This window comes from Dermochelys coriacea, chromosome 11, assembly GCF_009764565.3.
Source record: "Dermochelys coriacea isolate rDerCor1 chromosome 11, rDerCor1.pri.v4, whole genome shotgun sequence".
Lineage (NCBI taxonomy): Eukaryota > Metazoa > Chordata > Testudines > Dermochelyidae > Dermochelys > Dermochelys coriacea.
The window spans coordinates 40,663,899-40,685,216 of record NC_050078.2 but is presented as its reverse complement, the minus strand read 5'-3'; the positions used below and the strand labels follow the sequence as shown (position 1 = coordinate 40,685,216).

The following is a 21,318-nucleotide window of genomic DNA, read 5'->3' as shown; positions in this document are numbered from 1 at the left end:
GTGTGTGTCTGTCTGCCTGCTCACACTGGGAAGCACCTTCCCAGCTGCTATGTAGACATACCCTACGTGGTGTGTCAAGGTCACACAGCGTGTTGCAATGTTAACAAAAGAATCCAGTCTCCAAACTACCAGGCCTTAACCCCAAAGCAATCCTTCTTCCCTAAACATCAGATTATATTGTGAAAGGAGAAAGCTGCATTATCAATGAAAACAACAGAAAGTAGTGTTGTGTGGGAGAAAAGACATTATTAGGTACGTGTATGGGGAAAAACTCAAACTGGTGTATATTATACAGGAGGCATTATTTGTACTGCAAAACTTCTTATATTTAAGAGTCGTCTTATTAATCAGTATTTTACTCGGTGATCTCAGTTTTTATGCAAATCCTGCATGTGACCAGATAGGTGCATTAACTATATAGTATTTAGTGTTTAAAACACAGAGGTGTAATAGAAGTCTGGATGCAGTTAAGAATATACATTGATTTCATATTTGAATTGATGGAAACAATCATCAACGGGCCATTAAAAGTCCAGTCAAAGGTGCAGCGGGGCTAAGGCAGGGTCCCGGGCTCCGCGCAGCTCCCAGAAGCGGCTGGCATTTCCCTCTGGCTCCTAGGCTGGCATTTCCCTCCTGCTCCCAGCACCAGCTCTGCAGCTCCCATTGGCCATAGTTCACGGCCAATGGGAGCTGCTGTGGTGGTGCCTATGGGTAGCGCACACTGCACAGAGCCGCCTGGCCATGCCTCTGCCTAGGGGCTAGACATGCTGGCCGTGAAATAACTGTCCAGATCAGAACTGTCCCTGTTGTTTGACAGAGGCTTTTCATGCAGCTTGCTTCCCAGTTTCTGAGAAGAGAACAGCTGTTTATACACGTTGGGGAGTCAATTTAATAAATGGGACTAGGTCAAAAACCCAGCTGCTTTCCCTCAGTCATGCTAGGGGTTCCAGGTTCCACAAGATCTCGCGTCCAGTCTGGGACCTGTAATTCCACTGTTTGCTTGAATACATCTCTTAAGTATTCACAGAGCTAATGAGGGTTTTGCTCAGTAGTGAGATCAGGATGGGCTGCTCTTGGTCCAAGAGGGTTCTCCAGCTCAGCCACCTAGAGATATGGTCTGTTGAGCTGGATATACAGCAGAATCTGCGGGGCACAGGGACACATTTTCTCTTTGATGAGACACCTTTTCCAAAATCTCCAGCACTTTAGCAGAGATGGCTTTTCTGAGGGCTAATCCTGTTCCTTAATTAGTGGGACTGCTGCTTGACTCGCCCTCATTCACATTGATTATTGAAGACTTGAAAAAATCCTACCCTGGGTTCCTGACATCAGATGTTTTGATGTGAGGGAAATTTGCAACTGGCTTTGCAGTGAATGTGAGGGGAAGGAAAGTTAGCACTACAGGAAACCGACATGTATTTTGATGAAAAAAGGCCCAGGGTAATGGAAGGAAACAATCAAAACCACATAATCTGATCACAGCCAGCACAAATGACACCTGGGAACCCAAATGTCTTCAGAACAGTTAATAACTGTTAAGTAATTTCCTCGGTTGAAGCTGAAATAAATATTTTTCATGTTGCTAATTAAATTACATGCATAGACCAGTGCCAGAAAAGTCTCTGAGTGGAGTTGCAGAAACCCACAAAACGAGTGCAGAGTGACATTGTGACCCATTATTGCATATTGATGCAATGCAGCACCTGGGTATTGTCATGAGTATTTAATGGCTCTCTGTGACTCCATCCAATGGCGTCTTCCTTCTCTTGCTTTTCACTTTCACTTTCTTCCTAGCTTGGTGTCCCGCCTCGCAATTCCTACCCCATGAACTGTTGACAGATTATTCCTACAACTCTGGCCTGTTTGCTTAGTGCTGAGCAATATAAAGCATGTTGCTGAGTGAGTCCCAGTGAAAGGGATTTTGATCAAACCTGTGGAGTACCCCAAAGAGCTGCATGTGGTTAGTACAATAGCAGTTCTTTAATTGATGTTTGTTTTGTGTTCATAGCAATACCCCAGGAGCCTTTCTGTACTGCTGTGATTTTGCGCTGGGAGCAGTGGAGCTAGTAAAGGTATTTCAAGTGTTCACTTTAGAAAGTGTGGTCGTCATTCAGAAAGCTGCAAGGAGGCCATTCTTGTGAAATGGAGCAAAATGGCTTTGACAACTTTGAACTGGAGGTTTTAATATTCCAAAGAACAAAGTCCTTCTCTGCAGAGAGAGGAATGAATGCCACCAGTGGGCCTGTCTCTTGCCCTGAGCAAGATCCCAGAACAGAATAAGCTTTATTACAAAACTGAATAATCGAAAAAACGTTTCTTGGGTCATGATAAATTGACTAACTACTGCTGTTCTCTCTATGTTTCTCTTAATCTTTATCATTACAGTCACACTTGTCCTACAATTCAGCCTGGTGTTCTGCCTTTGTTCATGATGTGTGTGATGATTCCTTACCCTACCCTTTTCCAGATGAGATCCTGGATGTCATTCTCCTTGTCTTTGTGCTCTCTGCCATTCATCCTGACAGGTAAATGAAGACTAAAGGGCAAAGCGAATGTGTTAAAGCTCTTTTATCACTAGTGGTTTTCAAGAATATCAAAGTGAGATGATGAATCTTGAATTTATTATTTAGGAAGCTACATTATGTATAATGCAGGACATTTTAAATGCTGCTTTCCCCTTTTCCGAATCTAGGAGAGAAGCTGATCGAACTACTTCATTAGTGAGCCTCCTGTCACCATCAAAATGAAATGAACCTCTTCTTGCAAGACATATACCTATTAAAGGTGACAGTGCTTCAAGAAAGTTACAAATTCAGAAACAGCCCACTAGTCTCCCAGAGGGAAATTATTCTTGGTGATCAAAAACAAATATCCTTGATTTAGCATCTTACAACATGTTGATAAAGACCCAGGCTACTGATTCATTAGTTGCACACAATTGCATACATATTGGCCTCTTGTGAAGAAGAGTATCTGGCTTGTTTGGATTAGGCAAATTAATCTAATTTGTACTATATTGGGTTGGTAGCTATTAGCTTTATTACTGAAGCAACTCTCAATATCTAAAGAATATAAGAATATAAAAATAAGCTAACACTGACAAATTTTGAAAGAATATTCTTTCCCATGGGAAAAATACAAAAGGGTATATATTATTCACGCTTACTACTCAACTGCCCCTTTAACCAGACTGTACAAAGGGAAATGCATATTGCACATATAATGGTAAGTGTGTTGTTTTAAGAACTGCATTAAATATGGCCATCCATGCTCAGCAAACATTAGAACAATACTCACCTGAGTCAGTTGTACATTTGAGGACTGTTTTCTTGCCTGAATGGCTGAGTTATTAATCATTAGCTTTTGCAGAAAGATGATCTTTTCCAGAAAGCATATCTCTCCTTCCTGTTTGTGCAAAGATGAGCATATGAGTCATGTGCAGAAGAGTGTTTTGCTAAGCCTGGGTGCAGATTCCAAACACAATTCAGACAGTAGATTGAGATTTGTGTAAGTGCAGCAATGCAGTGGGTAAGAAACCAGGCAAAATATATTTTTATCATACCTTTTGTCCACGGGAGCAATAATAAAATGCTCGCAGACAAAATTTCTGAGGGTGTTTTTCCCAGTAACGCTTAAGAGTACAGTTCCCCTCCCCCGCCACCAAGATTAGCCAAATGAATGCTGACATGGGCATTTATATGTGTATATGCATACAGATTTCTGTGTAGATTTCTATGCAGTATAATCCAGTCTCCAGAAGTTTAAGTACTAAAAGATACTTACTTCATTTCAATATCTCCTAGAAATAAATTCATTGGATAAAAAAATTGTAATCTAGACCCTTGTTGATTTTTATAACAATTGTCTAACAGCTTGAAATATAAGAAATGACAAGGAAAACGAAGAGAATGATAATGCAGAGCCTTAAATAAAAACTCTTGGGGGCCTGGGAAATGTAAGTTTCTGGGATGTATACATTCTCATTCAGCACCTTTGTTACTTGATGATTTATTAATGTTGTTAGCTATTGTGTTCTCATTTTGACAGTTGCTGTTCTTTTACTTTATAAAGCAACACTCTTCTTTTCTGCTAGCAGCCCCCCTGTTGAAATTATGTTGTTCTCAAAAACAAGATAATTTGGAAGCCATTAACCTTTCTCCATGCCAGGTGGTATTATACTGGGGCAAATTTTCAAAGGGTTCCTACTTCATGTGCATGTAGAATTTGTCAATATCCCCATGTGCGTGCACAGAACACACATTTTCATGTGCAGAGTTTGTAATTCTGTGCCCACCTATCTGCTCTGAGAACTCTTTTATGCCCATTTGTACATGCAGCTGCCCCTTTTTTGCTTGGGCAGAAACATGCAGATTTTGTGTATGAACAAAACAGAGGCCCTTTAAATGTTTGTCTTCCTCTATTTCTGAATTTAAGCATGGGATTTCTTTTAAAAGTGCATGTTTTTCTTTTTGATGGTTTCTCTTAGCTCTTAATTCTTCTTTTCTGCTGAGTTAGGGCCTGATCTTGCACCTTCAAAGTCAGTGGGAGGAAGACTGGGCTTCTGCTCTCTTGCAAGATTGTGCTTCTAGGGATAGCCTTAAGCATGAGCCAGTATGTGAGCTGGCGGAGCCCAGGAGGCACTACCCAAGAGACACCCCTTGGAGGTGCAGTGCCTCTATGCTCATATCTTCTATTAGAGGAGGATGTATCTCACAACAGCTCTTTTCAGGGTGCAACATACTCGCTCCTCCCCCACTTAGCACGCAGCCAGGTCCACTGGCTGGCTGGTAGGAGGAGTAGAGCCATTGCTTCCACACTTTCCATCCACTGTCTTGTGGGATGGAGGGGAGTGTCAGGAATGCAGCTACTACCCTGCCCCCATTCTAGGAGCTGTGTTGTGAGAGAGTCTTTTGTGGCCCTGCTGGGATGTAGGCAACCTTACTCCTGTGCAGATGTGGAAGACCAGGGCACAATTGAGCCCTAAACGATGATGAGTGTTTTTACATTTTAATCTGAGGTTTGCTCAATTTTAAACTCCTATCAGATTACACATGCCTTGCAGAACACACAGTCCTCCTAAGAAAAAACGAGGAGTCCTTGTGGCACTTTAGAGACTAACCAATTTATTTGGTGCCACAAGGACTCCTAGTTGTTTTTGCTGACACAGACTAACACAGCTACTGCTCTGAGTCCTTCTAAGATGGTACTAACAAGTGGGAATCGTAAACTGGCCAAAGAAAGGGGAGATAGAACAAAGAGCCTTTTCACGAGTGTGACATTTACTCCTACAGTAACTGCAAATAGTTTGGTGATCTTTGGTAAGCAAAGATTAACGCTAGACAAGGCCCAGATCCACCAAAATTTCACAGCAAGAGGATGCTAGACTTTTCCCCTCTCTGCTTCCTGCCAGCATCTTCAGACAAGTTTAACAAATTCCCCTCCATCGACAGATCTCAAACTCTTCCTTTTATTCCCCTAGGATAGGCACTCATAATCCACTGTTGTGTGTATGGTATAAATACCTAGATAGATAGCTGGATTAGAGAGAGAGCTTTTTGTCTGCCTCCTGCTCCAGAGTCTTTGATCTTCCTTTCCAAGAGAGACAGTCCAATCCACCCTATCCTGGCAGGTCACCCAACCCATCCTACCTTGGTAGCTGGCTGTTCATTCAGCTGTATGCCATGCAACTGCCTGCTGCTTTACCTGTAACTCACTGCAGGTCTAGGCTTCCTCTGATCATGGGAGATCAGATCTCAAGAATCTTACTTTAATCCATCCTTGATATTTTGCTAAAGAGGAGGAAAGGACTCATTTCCTCTCACCTCATTTTATACTATTTAATAAAAGTTCCTAGTGTATTTTTGTACCTTTGCATCTTTGTAAAAAAAAAATTGTTCTTCCTACTGAAGCTGTTTGTTAGTGTCTGGCATTTTTTGGTGATTGAAGACAGTCCCTTCTCACTGAGACCTCAAAAACTACATGTTGGACCTAGTGGCGAGAGAAAAGCAGTGTTTGGAGTTACACCAATGTCACATTTTATTTTCTAAGGATGCAAGGAGTTGTAAGTAGACTGACCAGATTATTGAAACCTGGAGGGATGTTGTTATTTCGAGACTACGGAAGATATGATTCATCTCAGCTTCGTTTTAAAAAAGGTATTTCTTAAGAGACGTTTATTTGTTTAGTATTTATTTTGCACTTTGCATATCTTTTAAAGGGACAGCTCAGTCTTTCTATTCACAATTTTTGTCTTTTAGGCCGCTGTTTGTCAGAGAATTTTTATGTACGAGGAGACGGTACCAGAGTTTATTTCTTTACAGAAGGTAAAACAAATTTCAGTTTTATAGAAAAGTTCTGAGTGTCTCTTTAGATGACAGGGGTACAAAGCCTCTTAAAAGCCATTTAAGTAATTTTCCTAGCCCTTCAACTCTCCGTTTTTCAAAAACATGAAGCTCATTTTTGTGGAAGATCTTTTCTTTTACAGCATCAGATTTTGATTCCCTTTCTCAGCTGTGTCATTGAAGCTGAAGTCATCATGCTTCAACTATCTTAATTTAACAGTAGTTTGAGTGCCTCTTTACCCTGTATAAATAAGTTACTCTGCACTAGCATCATTGCTTTATATCTGTCACTATCTCAGATTAATGAATGACAGCTACAGAGCTGGCAGAGGGAGCACACAATTGTTTTTATGGGACCAGTAAAAAGTGTGAGGTCCATTTTATTCTTTTTAAATTTCTAGGACTGGGCTGATCAATTTTAGCAAGAAGTAGGTCTATACTGGGATATTAGCTGTTTTAACTAATTAGGTACCTTTATGATAATTTTTGGAGTATCCAGGACTATGAGTCACCTAGTTACCTCCCTGTCTCCAGTGAGAGGGAAAATTGCTTGCGCTTAACTTTCAGCTCCCTGACACCTCCAGTCTGTTAGCCACCCAAACAATCTCTTCTGGGCTCTTTGCCTTGCAAGTTAACCAGAGGTGCACATGCGTCCTTGATCCCCTTTGAAGCATTTTCCTGTAGTGTTCAACCCCTTATCCACTGAACACCCATAGTAACACCAGGCCTGCTGTCCCCAAGGAACAGCGTGCACGCCATCTTGAATGATTCAACTCAGGATCAGCTCCTTGTACTACACCACAGCACTGAGATATATTTATAGTGAAAACAAGAATAAGTTTATCATCAGCAATCAAGATTTAAGAGGTAGTGAGTAAGAATAATGGAAATAGATGGGTTATATAAAACAAAATCATAATACAATCCACAGAGACTAAATTTAATAGGCTAATCTCCAATCTTAAATAAGTTTCTCACCTGGATGTCGTTTGCAGCGCTTCAGCCAAGTCTGGTTGTGATCCATTTTCATGAATACATTTGCACTGGTCGATGACTTCCTAGGTGTAGGATAAAGGGTGTCTTCCTTGCCTTCATTTTATATTCCCTAAAGTTCATTGCTTGTACCTCAGAGTCCGGCCAATCCCCACCATAGGTTATTCTCTAGTGCACTGTCTCCCTGCTGACTTCATATCTCCCCTCTGATTTTGTATGTAAATGACTTCCCTTTGTGTTAACTTATAGTTCTTAATTTGCACACAGACCGACAGAGACGGGTGAATAAACATCCTTTGTCTGACAGAAACCTGTTTGTCAACTCTGCCTTAATACAGACTTGAGGAACATATTTTTAGTATACATACAAAACTCCTTACATGGTATTTGTACATGCCTTGCACAACGGTATTAATGATCAGTGTGACCCTGGCTTTCATTTAAGACCTCACATGATATTCTTTGGTGAACCAGAATGTTCATACCATAATCAGGATATTCCTGTAACTCCCTTGCCAGTTGGCACTGAGGGGTTTATGGGTCATAACCTTCGACCTACTTTTGATAGCATCCGCAGTTTTACACAGATATAACTGACTTTCATGGGGCTAGCTCCTGATTAACGAGGGCATGAGATCCAAAATCAGATCTCTTAAATACCATTACGCAGTGGCTCTTAGGAGCTGATTGTGTTCCCATGACCTATACAAAGAGCAGTCTCAGTGTGTGAATCTTCCCCCTCCCATGGGTCTGTGGACATGCAAGTTTTACTAAGTTTTGAGACCTCTGAAGAGTCTCACCTCTAATGCTTCCTTAAAGATCCTTCCTGCTGTGAAAGATATGTTTGAAAATATCTTTGAAGTAAAAATGAAGGGCCAGATAATGGACTATTGCTTTACTTCTGGCAGATCCTGACTGTCTCTGGCAGGTATCTCTGGCTTCAGTAGAATCACCCATAGCTCTGTGAATGACTGTTGGCCTCTTGGGGCTATTAGCAACCAGCAAAACCTGGCAGAGGAGGACTGGCCCTACACCCAGCAGCCAAGGATTTGGGGAACGCAAAGGGGAGCTTTATGCTGCCTATACCTCCCTGGCCTGCACTGTGTGCAGTACAGCTGAAGCCAAGGGTCTGGCCTGACAGTTGTGTAATATGAGACTGGGGAAGTGAGTAGGAGGGATTAAGATATTAGCTATGGTGCGGGGGGGAGGTGTACGGGGAACCCTAACATGCCATAAGATCTCTTAATCGTTAGCAAAAAATGAGGAGTACCTACTGTGGTAAACTCAGGCTCCATTTATACAGCTTATGAAATCTGGTTGCTATTGTGAACTTGTGTTATGTCATGAGTGCCTGTATGTATGTGCATCCACCATTGCTGACAGGTCCTGTAGCAGGTACACATGAGAGAATAACACTGGGGAATATTTTATGTTAATGATGGCACTTTGACCACACAGAGGCTATTCTAAAAAGCAGCTGCATCCTTAGAAAACCTGTTTTAGCTTCACCCCTTGAAGGTAGGAGCAGTGAAAAGTTACCTAAAGGACAGAATAAAAGAAGTGGGGGTTGGGGCAGCATTTAAATAGCAAGCCACACAGGGATAGAGAGGTCTAGATAGGAAAAGAAAGCATGAGATAGGAGGGAGCAAAGTCACCTAGCATGTAGCAGCCTCATGGGGGCAGTGGAGCCCTGCCCACTTTTCTGAGCCCAGATGGCCCCAAGGACTCTGGACAGCCCAAGGGACTCTAAATGCAGCCAGAAGAATGCCCTGTAGTTGGAAGGATATTGCGGCAGGGTGTGTGGTGTTCATTGTTTTGTATGAGTTGTATTCTTTTGTTTTCTATGTGATTAAGTATAAAAGAGCATTAATGTGTTAGATTCTGTGCAAAGCGTGTGGTTTGTGTTAACTGCTTCACAACTGCTGTATGCCCTTGGGGGAGTTAAACTGTAATCAGAAGCTTCAGACCTTTAAGGTGGAATTCACAGGATGGGGTTCTAGGCAGCAGGTCTGTGCTCTGAGCTCTGAGGCTTCATCTACACTACAGTGCACACCACTGCCTGTGGCATGTAGCAACCTGCCTCAGCAAAAAGCAAACTGCATCCATACTGTGGTGTGTAGCTACAAGTTTCAGTGAAAGCTGTGGCAGAGAGGAGACAGCAGGGAAAACTCCCTGCTGTCAGAGCCCTTCACCGCAGCAAGGAAAGGCTCTGTCAGGGGGGAGGCAGTGAGAAAAGGTTCTGTCAGAGCTTTTCCTCTCTTCTGAAATCTTTCTCTACTGTGGGGAAGGCTCCAGCAGCAGGAGACTGGCAAAGCCTTTCCTTGCTGCTGGAGCCTTTCATGGCAGTGGGGCCTTTCCCTGCGGCCTCCCCCGTGCCAGAACCTTTCCTCACCTCATGGAAGAGACTCTGGCAGAGGGCAAAGGTTCCAGCAGCAGGGAGCTGGTGGAGCCTTTCCCTGCCAGAGCCTTTCTCCGCTGGTGGAGACTCTTCCTGCAGAGTGGAAAGGCTCCAGCAGTGGGACATCACATTGCTCAAAATGGCAGTGTAGCTGGAGAGGCAGGGCTTGGGTGAGTAGAGAGCATAAGTGACTTTTCTCCACTTGTCTACACTGGGCCTCACTGGCTAAGCTGCTGTTTAAAAAAAAAAAAAAAAAAAAAAAAGAGGAGTACTTGTGGCACCTTAGAGACTCACAAATTTATTTGGGCATAAGCTTTTGTGGGCTAAAACCCACTTCATCGGATCCATGCAGTGGAAAATAGGTAGGAACAGTAGGAAGATATATGTATACACACAGAGAACATGAAAAAATGGGTGTTGCCATACCGACTGTAATGAGACCAATTAATTAAAGTGGGCTATTATCTGCAGGAAAAACAACAACAACCTTTTGTAGTGATAATCGGGATGGCCCATTTCAAACAGTTGACAAGAAGGTGTGAGTAACAGTAGGGGGGAAAAATTAGCATGGGGAAATAGTTTTTACTTTGTGTAATGATCCATCCACTCCCAGTCTTTATTCAAGCCTAATTTAATGGTGTCCGGTTTGCAAATTAATTCCAATTCTGCAGTTTCTCATTGAAGTCTGTTTTTGAAGTTTTTTGTTGAAGAATTGCCACTTTTAGGTCTGTAATCGAGTGACCAAAGAGACTGAAGTGTTCTCCGACTGGTTTTTGAATGTTATAATTCTTGACGTCTGATTTGTGTCCATTTATTCTTTTGTGTAGAGATTGTCCATTTTGGCCAATGTATATGGCAGAGGGGCATTGTTGGCACATGATGGCATATATCACATTGGTAGATGTGCAGGTGAATGAGCCTCTTGTATATCTATCCAAGGGACACCATCATAGGACCTAATCACATCAGCCACACTATAAGAGGCTCGTTTTATACAGTAATTTACTGTGAAAACCAAGGGGTAGGTCTATATTGCAATAAAAAACCTGCAGCACGGCTGCGGCTGGCCCATGTCATCTGACTCAGGCTTGTGGGGCTCGGGCTGTGGGGCTCTGAGACCCCGTAAGGGGATTGTCAGAGCCCACATTCCAGCTTGAGCCCAAATGTCTACCATGCAATTTTTAGCCCTGCTGCCCAAGCCCCTGAGCCCTAGTTAATTGACCCAGGCTCTGAGACTTGGTGCTGCAAGTTTTTTGTTGCAGTGTAGACATATCCAGAATTATCAAAATGTCGTATATTTGCCTTCCTCAAATCCTGTGTAACTTAGAGCTCTGAAGAAAGGTTGTTTATAAACTATGAGCAATATGTTCTGGACCCCAGGTGTGAGATTTTATACCATATTATAACTCAGTGATGCCATAAAGGTGGTCTCTTTTACAGAAGGATTTCTCATAGACTGTTCTAGCTCTGGGTTATCAGATGATAAAGCAGAGCTGATTCCAGCTCTGATGAACTACCTGTTAAATTGGTAAATTCTTTAACTGGCTGTATCAGTTTGTTTTATAATTATAGTAATTCTACTTCTCATTTGGGGAACAGATGAGGTCCACAACATGTTTACCCTGGCTGGGTTAGTTGAAGTGCAGAATCTAGTTGATCGACGATTACAAGTCAACAGGAAGAAAAAAGTGAAAATGCAGCGAGTTTGGATACAAGGCAAGTTCCAAAAACCATTTCAGCCACCTCAGAATAGCCACCAATCGGCACCCTCATAGCTAAATATATAGTATTCCCCAGAGACCAAAACAAGTGAGTGCACATATATTTCCTGTGGATCCTGTGTTAACTGCTGAAAAGGCAGGAAAAATGTTGAACTGAAAGCATTTTCTTAAAAAAAGTGTACTTTGTTGTTGTTAAGAAGTGATGTGGAAAATGTCTCTTGTCTTGCCTGTATACATAATAAAATGGCTGTGCACTAACCTATTCATATCTCAATGATCTCTTATTATTTGGTGTGAATAGTTGAACAATAATATTAATTTTGTGTCTGGGAGCATTGTGCTGGGAGATTTGTGTTAATTTATGTAGGTGGTGAATGGGTATGTGCTTCAGTGAAGGGCAATGTCTGTTTGGGGTTCTTGTGTATGCTGGTTGTGAGTGGTTGTGTTCATTTGTGTTTGTTGGGGGTGTACTGGAGATTTGTGTTGATTTTTGCAGGTGGCAGTTGGGTATACAGGTGTGGCATTTGGGCCAAGTAATCCACCATCTGTGTGGTCTCCCTCATACAACCAGTTAGGTTGTTGCATGCAAATTAGCTGTAGAGTAAGAATGGTGACTGGTTGAATTACCTCTGATATCACACTGGTTTAGGACTCTTGGCATGGCATAGACCAGGGGTGGGCAAACTTTTTGGCCAGAGGGCCACATCGGGGTGTGAAACTGTATGGAGGGCTGGATAGGGAAGACTGTGCCTCCCCAAACAGCCTGGCCCCTGCCCTCATCCGACCCCTCCCACTTCCTACTCCCTGACTCCCCCCCCTCAGAACTCTCTACCCATCCAATCCCGCCCCCCCATCTTTGTCCCCTGACTGCCCCCTCCCGGGACCCCACTCCCTGTTCCCTGATGGCCCCAACCCCTATCCACACCCCTGCCCCTGACAGGCCCCCCCTCAGGACTCCCACACCTATCCAACCCCCCCATCCCCTGTCCCCCCCAGAACTTCTGCCCTATCCAACAGCCCCTGTTCCCCCCCGACCGCCCCTCCCCCAAACCTCCACCCCATCCAACTGCCCCCTGCTCCCTGTCCCGTGACTGCCCCCCGGGACCTCCTGTCCCTTATTCAAACCCCCCCCCCCCCAACCCTGGCCCCCTTACCATGCTGCTCAAAGCAGCATGTCTGACAGCCACGCCACCTGGCCACAGCTAAACACGCTGCCACTCTGCCCTGCAGGAGCACGCAGCCCCGCCGCCCAGAGCGCTGTCCATGCCATAGTGTGGCTGTGGAGGAGGGGGCCAGCGGGGGAGGGGCTGGGGGCTATCCTCCCCGAGTGGGAGCTCAGGGATCGGGCATGACGGTCCCGTGGGCTGGATGTGGCTCGCGGGCCGTAGTTTGCCCTCCTCTGGCATAGACACATGCCTCACTATGGCTGTGCAGGTGTAATTTGTAAAGTCAGAATGGCTGTGTTCTTAAAAACTGGATGGTAACAAACCATAAAATCCAGTGATGATTCAACCTGGTGATATTCTGACCAAAAAGAGCTCCCAACCATGCTTGTAGCTGCCTCCATTGCTTCACAGTACTCAGCAGCCATTTTAGGCTTCAGAATGACATTCCTCAAATCTTTTTAGATATTTAATATAGACCATCGGCACCAAATCAATTTATTTCACCAGTTCACAGACATACTTGTTCTGATAAATATCATCTCTCTCCTTAATCAGAAGTATTGGTTTACAGAGAATCTTATTAAAAGATGAAGTAAGTATTACCAGAAGCACCTTTTTGTTTGAAAGGAGGGTGGTGTTTGTATCAATATATAATACAACTACCACGTTGCACTCTACAGGCAGTTAAGTCAAACACAAACTTCCCATCAAGCTTTTAGCTTTCTTTCCTGTTGTTGTTTGAGTCTGGCCTAACTAAGCCATTGTATTTGTATTTGTTTTTATTTATGCAAGCAACATCCTAGTTTGCTGGTAGTGCACAGCTGATTTCTGGATGCTGAAAAATAAAGCAAGATAAAATTATAGAAAAGGTACTAGGAGTACTGTGACCACACTTTAAGAAAGATGTGGACAAATTTGGAGAAACTCCAGAGGAGAACAACAAAAATAAGAGATATCGAAAACATAGCTTATAAGGGAAGGTTGAAGGAATTTGGCACATTAGTCTTCTCTTCTCTAGACTAAAGCGGGAGATATGATAAAAGTCTTCAAATGTGTAAAGTACTGTTATAAAGAGGATGGTGACCAATTATTCTCCTTGTCCACCAAAGGTAGGACAAGAAGTAATTAGTTTAGTTTGCAGCAAGGGAGATTTAGGCTAGATATTAGGAAAATATTTCTAACTATAAGGATAGTTAAGCACTGGAACAGGCAATTTAATGGGGCTATGGAATCCCTGTCCTTGGAAACTTTTAAGAACAGGTTAGACACATGTATGCCAGGGATGGTCTAGCTATATTTAATCTTGCCTCAGTGTAGGGTGATGGACTACATGAGCCTCTTGAAGTCCTTTCAAGCCCTACGTTTCTATGATTCCTTCCATTATGGTAGATGTGAAATGTCCCTAATTTGTCAAAATATTTTTGTTACACTTTTAATGTATTCTGTCCAGGTAAGTTATTTTAAATATGTGACATAGGTCTGAGCTTTCCCTTCCCTCTCAGAGCATATAGCATGCCAGAAGGTAGGAAATAATGCCCATTGCATCTTAATCTCTTCCATTCTTCTCAGTGCCAAAATGAAGTCTTTAAAACTTTTTATCTATCAAGAGCCTTTTAAATCGCAGGAGTTATAGATGGAAAAGACCTTATCATCCAAACCATTTTCCTTCCCATTCCTCTAAAATGTGCTTTTGTTAAATTTCTAGACCCTTGTTAGGGCCTGCGGTAGATTACAGAAACATACGTCCTTGTTTTCTACATTCACACAGAAGAATTTTATGGACCTGATCCTGTATTCCTGATAAACATGTAGCTCCTGTGGAAGTCAGTGGGAATTTTGTGAGCACTATGCCTGTAGTGTCTGGCACTAAATCATTTATCCACCATTGAGACTTAGCCACATGTAGGTTGAAATATGGTAGCTCTATAACTGCACAGATATGCTACACCACTGTTTAGGACAAGAAGTGAAGAATATCACTATTATTGTGAACTGTAATGGGGATCTTCAGGAGACGGAATGTAATTACCCCCAATTGAAATTTAACCAGGACACAGGGAGGGTAACATCCCTACCACTGCAAAAAGTGTTGTGAGATCTTTCCTGACCACAGCTGGTCAGCACCTCAGGACACCTCATGCAAAAGACAAATTGGTTAAAAAATGCAATAAATCAACACAATATAATATTGGCATAATCCATCTAACTGTATAATATGTTGTTTTGGCTGGGCAAGTTTATTGATCTTATTCGTGGAGGGATGAGCAGTCCACTATATTAGTATACGATATTGTTTTATTTAAAAATATTAATGTAATTTTTATTGTTGCAAGGGCATTCAGAGCATGGGAAAGTGCCTTTTGGTTGAATGATTTACAGTGAAATAAACAAAACTATATAATCTTTAAAATTTAGATTTATAATAAAATGTACTTTAAAACAATATTTTTCCACTTTAAAGGATGACTGATCATGTGCTCTGCATTTAAACTATAATCAGTGATTTTAGTATCTAATCCGTATGCATTCATCTTTCAAACTCAGCAGGACTCTCATGGTGACAAAACACTATGTGTCCAGTTTCAGAGGTTTTCCAGCTTGCTTCCCTCTGATATTTTGGGTTCAGTCTGGTAAGGACAAATATTCAACAGACTCCAAGTGTTCCATTAACATCCTTGAACGAGAGATGGATTGGCTCTGCATCAGACGTCCTGTTAATATCAGTTTACTAGTCTGTAGTGCAGAAAAGTATTTTCCATATGTCTTCAGACGTATCCGGCTCTAATGTAATCCTTATCAATATATCATATTAATTCAGAAGATGTCATCAACTCCAAAATATCTGCTATAATTTGTTTCCTTATAAATATCTTGGATGTGTTAATGACATATTTGTGTAGTTTCAAAACAAGAAATATTAAACTTTTTTTAGTGATAGCTTTTAAAATACAGAATAACACCCCCAAAAGCCTAAAGGTAACTGCAGGTCATAATCAACAGGATCATAAGTCAGATTAAAAATAGAAAACTGTAATGTATATAATATATGTAAAGCTCCTTAGGTGGTGACCTGAAAATCACACAATAAAGGAATGTCAAAAACGAGGCAACCCTCCATTTATGTGGGTGGAGTGGAGCATATTGCAGCCAAAATTGCTTATTTCTCCGGGTCTGAATCAGAAACAGCTCAGAAATAGCTGAAGGATGCAAAATAGAGAAACCCATTGTGTGATATATTATCACAGTAGCGTAATGTAAACAACAGTAAAGTTAGTAAAAAGAAAAGGAGTACTTGTGGCACCTTAGAGACTAACAAATTTATTTGAGCATAAGCTTTCGTGAGCTACAGCTCACTTCATCAGATGCATTTCCACCAAATGCATCCGATGAAGTGAGCTGTAGCTCACGAAAGCTTATGCTCAAATAAATTTGTTAGTCTCTAAGGTGCCATAAGAACTCCTTTTCTTTTTGCGAATACAGACTAACACGGCTGCTACTTTGAAACCTGTCATTAGTAAAGTTAGTATAATAGATGCATCCAGGATATCGTATCATTATTCACAGAAGAGAGACAGGTTTCTGAGCCCTCACCCAATGTCTTAGAATCCAGACACAAAGCAATATGATCTTCGCTGTAGCGAGACGCAGATAAGATCCACAGAGCACACAAACATTTCACGTGGTTTTAAAAAGAAAAAACATCCTGAGAGGCAGGTGCTTTTCAAAGCGAGTCCATGAGATATGACCCCTTGAACTAGTATTTAAAGCAATAGACACCAATCCTTCCAGTCTTAGTCACTTAACATTCAGTGACAGAGGGCAAGAAGCAGGTGAGTGAATAACCAAACATCAGTGATATTTTAAAATGGTTTTGAACACATGCAACTTTGAATGCCATCCAGCCCATGGAGTCCCCATGGTCTCTTCTTTTTCCCTTTTGATTTTTGTCTGACAGGTAAGCATGGTGCAATCTTAGCATCATAGTTTTTCTGTCAGATATTAACTACAAAACTAGGAAAAATTGTCTTCTAAAATGGCAAAATCAGTATTCACCTGCTTGGCGGGAGAGGTGAAGTTTTGAAGTATAAGAATCTTTATTACTCTTGGCAGTGTTAAGGACCAGCTTATTTTTAAGAAAATCAGATAAGCCTCACAGATTAAAAAGCAGTAAGGGATCCCAAGTTAGGTCCTGATCCTGCATACCTTGTACATTTAAAGCTCCCATTGATATCAGATGTTATGTTCTAAAGCAAAGCAGCTCTTTGTTTTTCATTCAAGTCAGCAATATCTAATCTAAGGCATGATTCAGGCCTGTAACTAAACTGCACTATAAATCAAGTCAGAGATTAAAGCTTCACTCCGGTCCCTAAATTTGGCTACGGGTTTTAGTCTATTGTACAATTTGCATAGTTTAGGAAAGAGTAAACATAAATACACATCTGCTGATACATTATATTAACTTTCTACACTATGATACTAGTTCTCTGCATGGCTGAAACAAAAAGCATTTTCAGTTGTGGAAGTTCCTAAGTGATGGTGGTAGTGATCATTGTTAAACTCCAGAGGATGTTACAATCTTGTTTGTATGTGGGTAACATGGATTTTCCATAGGCTCAGATTAACAAAAACCCATTCACTCTGATTTAGATTGATATGCTGATAATGGATATAGGATCTGTGTGTGTATGTGTACATATGTTTCTAGTTTTAACAAATATATGTCACCAGATGAAACAAAAACTTGCCTTTTCAACATGATTGACCAGTTGAATTCTCTTAAGGCCTGGAACAATACAGGCTTCACTTATTGGCTGTTTCTGCTCCAGGCATTGCAGTTAGAGTGCTGAATGGTGGCTGTTTCAAAAGCCATAGGATAGGCTAGAATTAACTTTAATTCTTAAGTGCCCTGTTTCTTAACAGAGATAGCTAAAATCTCAGTTCCAATGAACAGCAGCAATATGCCTCTCTTTTATAAAAACAAAGCCCACCTCATCTCATGAGAGCAAATAAAACTGATCATGCCCAGTGAGGTGACAGGGAGTCCAGTAACACAAGGAAACCATTTCCTGTGTGTGAAAACTGTCCTGTGAAAAAAGTAGTATGTGAGCATGTAATTGAAGAGTGTACCATAATGCATATGCACAAGGGAGCCAGATTAAGGTTGTATGGACGACCCTAATCCTAGCATTTCCTAACTTTTGAGTGCTTGACTCTACAAACTTAATAATTTTTTGACATACTTTTTTACATAAGAACATAAGAATGGCCATACTGGGTCAAACCAAAGATCCATCCAGACCAGTATCTTGTCTACCGACAGTGGCCAATGCCAGGTGCCCCAGAGGGAGTAAACCTAACAGGTTTACTCAGTGATCTCTCTCCTGCCATCCATCTCCACCCTCTGACAAACAGAGGCTAGGGACACCATTCCTTACCCATCCTGGCTAATAGCCATTAATGGGCTTAGCCTCCAGGAATTTATCCAGTTCTCATTTAAACCCTGTTATAGTCCTAGCCTTCACAACCTCCTCAGGCAAGGAGTTCCACAGGTTGACTGTGTGCTGTGTGCCGAAGAACTTCCTTTTATTTGTTTTAAACCTGCTGCCAATTAATTTCATTTGGAGGCCCCTAGTTCTTATTATTATGGGAACAAGTAAATATCTTTTCCTTATTCACTTTCTCCACACCACTCATGATTTTATATACCTTTATCATAACCCCCCTTAGTCTCCTCTTTTCCAAGCTGAAAAGTCCTAGCCTCTTTAATCTCTCCTTATATGGGACCCGTTCCAAACCCCTAATCACTTTAGTTGCCCTTTTCTGAACCTTTTCTAATGCCAGTATATCTTTTTTGAGATGAGGGGACCACATCTGTATGCAGTATTCAAGATGTGGGTGTACCATGGATTTATATAAGGGCAGTAAGATATTCTCCATCTTATTCTCTATCCCTTTTTTAATGATTCCTAACGTCCCCTTTGCTTTTTTGACTGCCGCTGCACACTGCTTCGACATCTTCAGAGAACTATCCACAATGACTCCAAGATCTTTCTCCTGATTTGTTGTATCTAAATTAGCCCCCATCATATTGTATGTATAGTTGGGGTTATTTTTTCCATTGTGCATTACTTTACATTTATCCACCTTAAATTTCATTTGCCATTTTGTTGCCCAATTATTTAGTTTTGTGAGATCTTTTTGAAGTTCTTCACAGTCTGCTTTGGTCTTAACTATCTTGAGCACTTTAGTATCATCTGCAAACTTTGCCACCTCACTGTTTACCCCTTTCTCCAGATCATTTTATGAATAAGTTGAATAGGATTGGTCCTAGGACTGACTCTTGGGGAACACCACTAGTAACCCCTCTCCATTTATTCCTACCCTTTGTTCCCTGTCTTTTAACCAGTTCTCAATCTATGAAAGGATCTTCCCTCTTATTCCATGACAACATAATTTATGTAAGAGCCTTTGACGAGGGACCTTGTCAAGGGCTTTCTGGAAATTTAAGTACACTATGTCCAGTGGATCCCCCTTGTTCACATGTTTGTTGACCACTTCAAAGAACTCTAATAGATTAATATATCTTCTTACTATATGTTCCATTCTATGCATCCGATGAAGTGGGCTGTAGCCCACAAAAGCTTATGCTGTAATAAATTTGTTAGTCTCTAAGATGCCACAAGTATTCCTGTTCTTTCTAATAGATTAGTAAGATATGATTTCCCTTTACAGAAACCATGTTGAATTTTGCACAACAATTTATGTTGTTCTATGGGTCTGACAATTTTATTCTTTACTATTGTTTCAACTAATTTGCCCATTACTGATGTTAGACTTACTGGTCTGTAATTGCCAGGATCACCTCTAGTGCCCTTTATAAATATTGGTGTTAAATTAGGTATTTTCCAGTCATTGGGTACAGAAGCTGATTTAAAGGAGAGGTTACAAGCCATAGTTAGTAGTTCCACAATTTCACATTTGAGTTCTTTCAGAACTCTTGGATGAATGCCATCTGGTCCTGGTGACTTGTTACTGTTAAGTTTTTCAATTAATTCCAAAACTCCTCTAGTGACACTTCAATCTGTGACAATTTGTCAGATTTGTCAGATTTTGTATTTACGTGTACGTGTGTGTGTGTGTGTGTGTGTGTGTAAGGAGACAGAGAGAGAAAATTAATTTTAATACTGACTAAAGCAGAGAGCTATTATCTAAAACTAATAAAAAAATTAATCCACCTCCAAAGCATATTCCCCCTTGGGCACTACTATATTTTGACTTTTATGGTGAAATATTATATGCCTTGCCTTTAGTCCACACGTATCGCAACGTATTTCAATGTATGGAATATTTTATTTGCTGTACTTTATATGTGCCATATTATGTGTTCTTAAAACTGCAGGAAGGTTTATGATATACCTGCTTATTCTTTTGCCTTGGAAAAAAATGTTTTTCCATTTTTCAAGTAGAACTGGTTTCAGAGTAGCAGCCGTGTTAGTCTGTATTCGCAAAAAGAAAAGGAGTACTTGTGGCACCTTAGAGACTAACAAATTTATTAGAGCATAAGCTTTCATGAGCTACAGCTCACTTCATCAGCTGTAGCTCACGAAAGCTTATGCTCTAATAAATTTGTTAGTCTCTAAGGTGCCACAAGTACTCCTTTTCTCTTTTCAAGTAGAACTGTAAAGTTGCAGAAGCTAAAATCCTAACCTCCTGTGACACTAATGCAAAAAATAACAGAAGTCTGTAAACACTGATTGTTTGTTGAATTAAGGTAGAACAATTAAATTGATTCCAGGTGTTCCATTTAAATCAATGCTGTATGTCCAGATTAGCACCTTGAAGTTCCTCCTAGTCCTGGCTTCAGTTACACTTGCATCTGTTCTACAGAACTTCAATGAATATATATAAACTAAAAAAATTGTTTAAAAAGAAATCACAGCTGGACAGTCCTTGAGCCTTATGTGGGATTCTAACGGAGTTCTCACTAGCAGGAACATATCTTCAACATTTTTATTTTTAGAAAACAACAGCCAACCCAAACAGAAACATTGTTAATAAGAGACGCATCCAAAGGGCCTTACTTCTCAAGATCCCTCAGGAGTGTTAAACCTAATGCCTGTGTAACAAAGCCTTGTATCCTTCACATCATTTAGCTCAGTGTGAGCCAAAGACATCCCTGATGTAACGCCATTGAAAAGGGAGAGGGGACAGTGAAGTGGCAAAATTTGCAGATGACCCACAATTATGTAGGTTAGCGATGTCTGTGAGGGATTGAGAAAGAGCTAGAAAAGCTAGGTGAAATGGGCAGTTCAGGGGCAAATGAAACTCACTGTTGACAAATATAAGGTAATTAGTATTGCAAAGAGTAATCTGAGCTATTCATGTACAGTGCTGAATTCTAAATTAACCGAAACCACACAGGGAAAAGACCTGGATATTTTTATGCATAGCTCAATGAAAACCACTGCTCAGTGTGTATTGGCAGTTTTAAAAGCAAACAAAATGTTAAGATGTATAAAGAATGGGATAAAAATAGTACTGAAAATATTGTGATGCCATTATGTAAATTCAGGGTATGGCTCATTTGGAATACTGTGTTCTGTTCAGATCTCAAAAAAGATATAGCAGTAATAGATGGTGAAAGTTATTAGAGTCATGAAAAGACATTATATGAGGACAGAGCGAAAAGATTAGAACTT

General features: G+C 41.0%; 1 protein-coding gene across 5 annotated transcripts in view; it reads left to right on the top strand.

Annotated features, from left to right (window-relative positions):
- Positions 1 to 11,715, top strand: part of METTL8 (methyltransferase 8, methylcytidine) — a 45,931-nt gene extending 34,216 nt beyond the window's left edge. For 4 of the 5 annotated variants that reach the window (XM_038422045.2, XM_038422051.2, XM_038422053.2 and 1 more), the window contains 5 exons: positions 2,009 to 2,072; positions 2,386 to 2,525; positions 6,049 to 6,155; positions 6,258 to 6,323; positions 11,332 to 11,715. In XM_038422045.2, the coding sequence (XP_038277973.1) occupies positions 2,009 to 2,072; positions 2,386 to 2,525; positions 6,049 to 6,155; positions 6,258 to 6,323; positions 11,332 to 11,507 (553 nt within the window). In that variant the 3' untranslated portion in view covers positions 11,508 to 11,715. Of the gene's footprint in view, positions 1 to 2,008; positions 2,073 to 2,385; positions 2,526 to 2,692; positions 2,785 to 6,048; positions 6,156 to 6,257; positions 6,324 to 11,331 lie in introns of those variants that run through there. The other variant, XM_043505275.1, reaches the window with a different exon arrangement.
- The last annotated feature ends 9,603 nt before the right edge of the window (positions 11,716 to 21,318 follow it).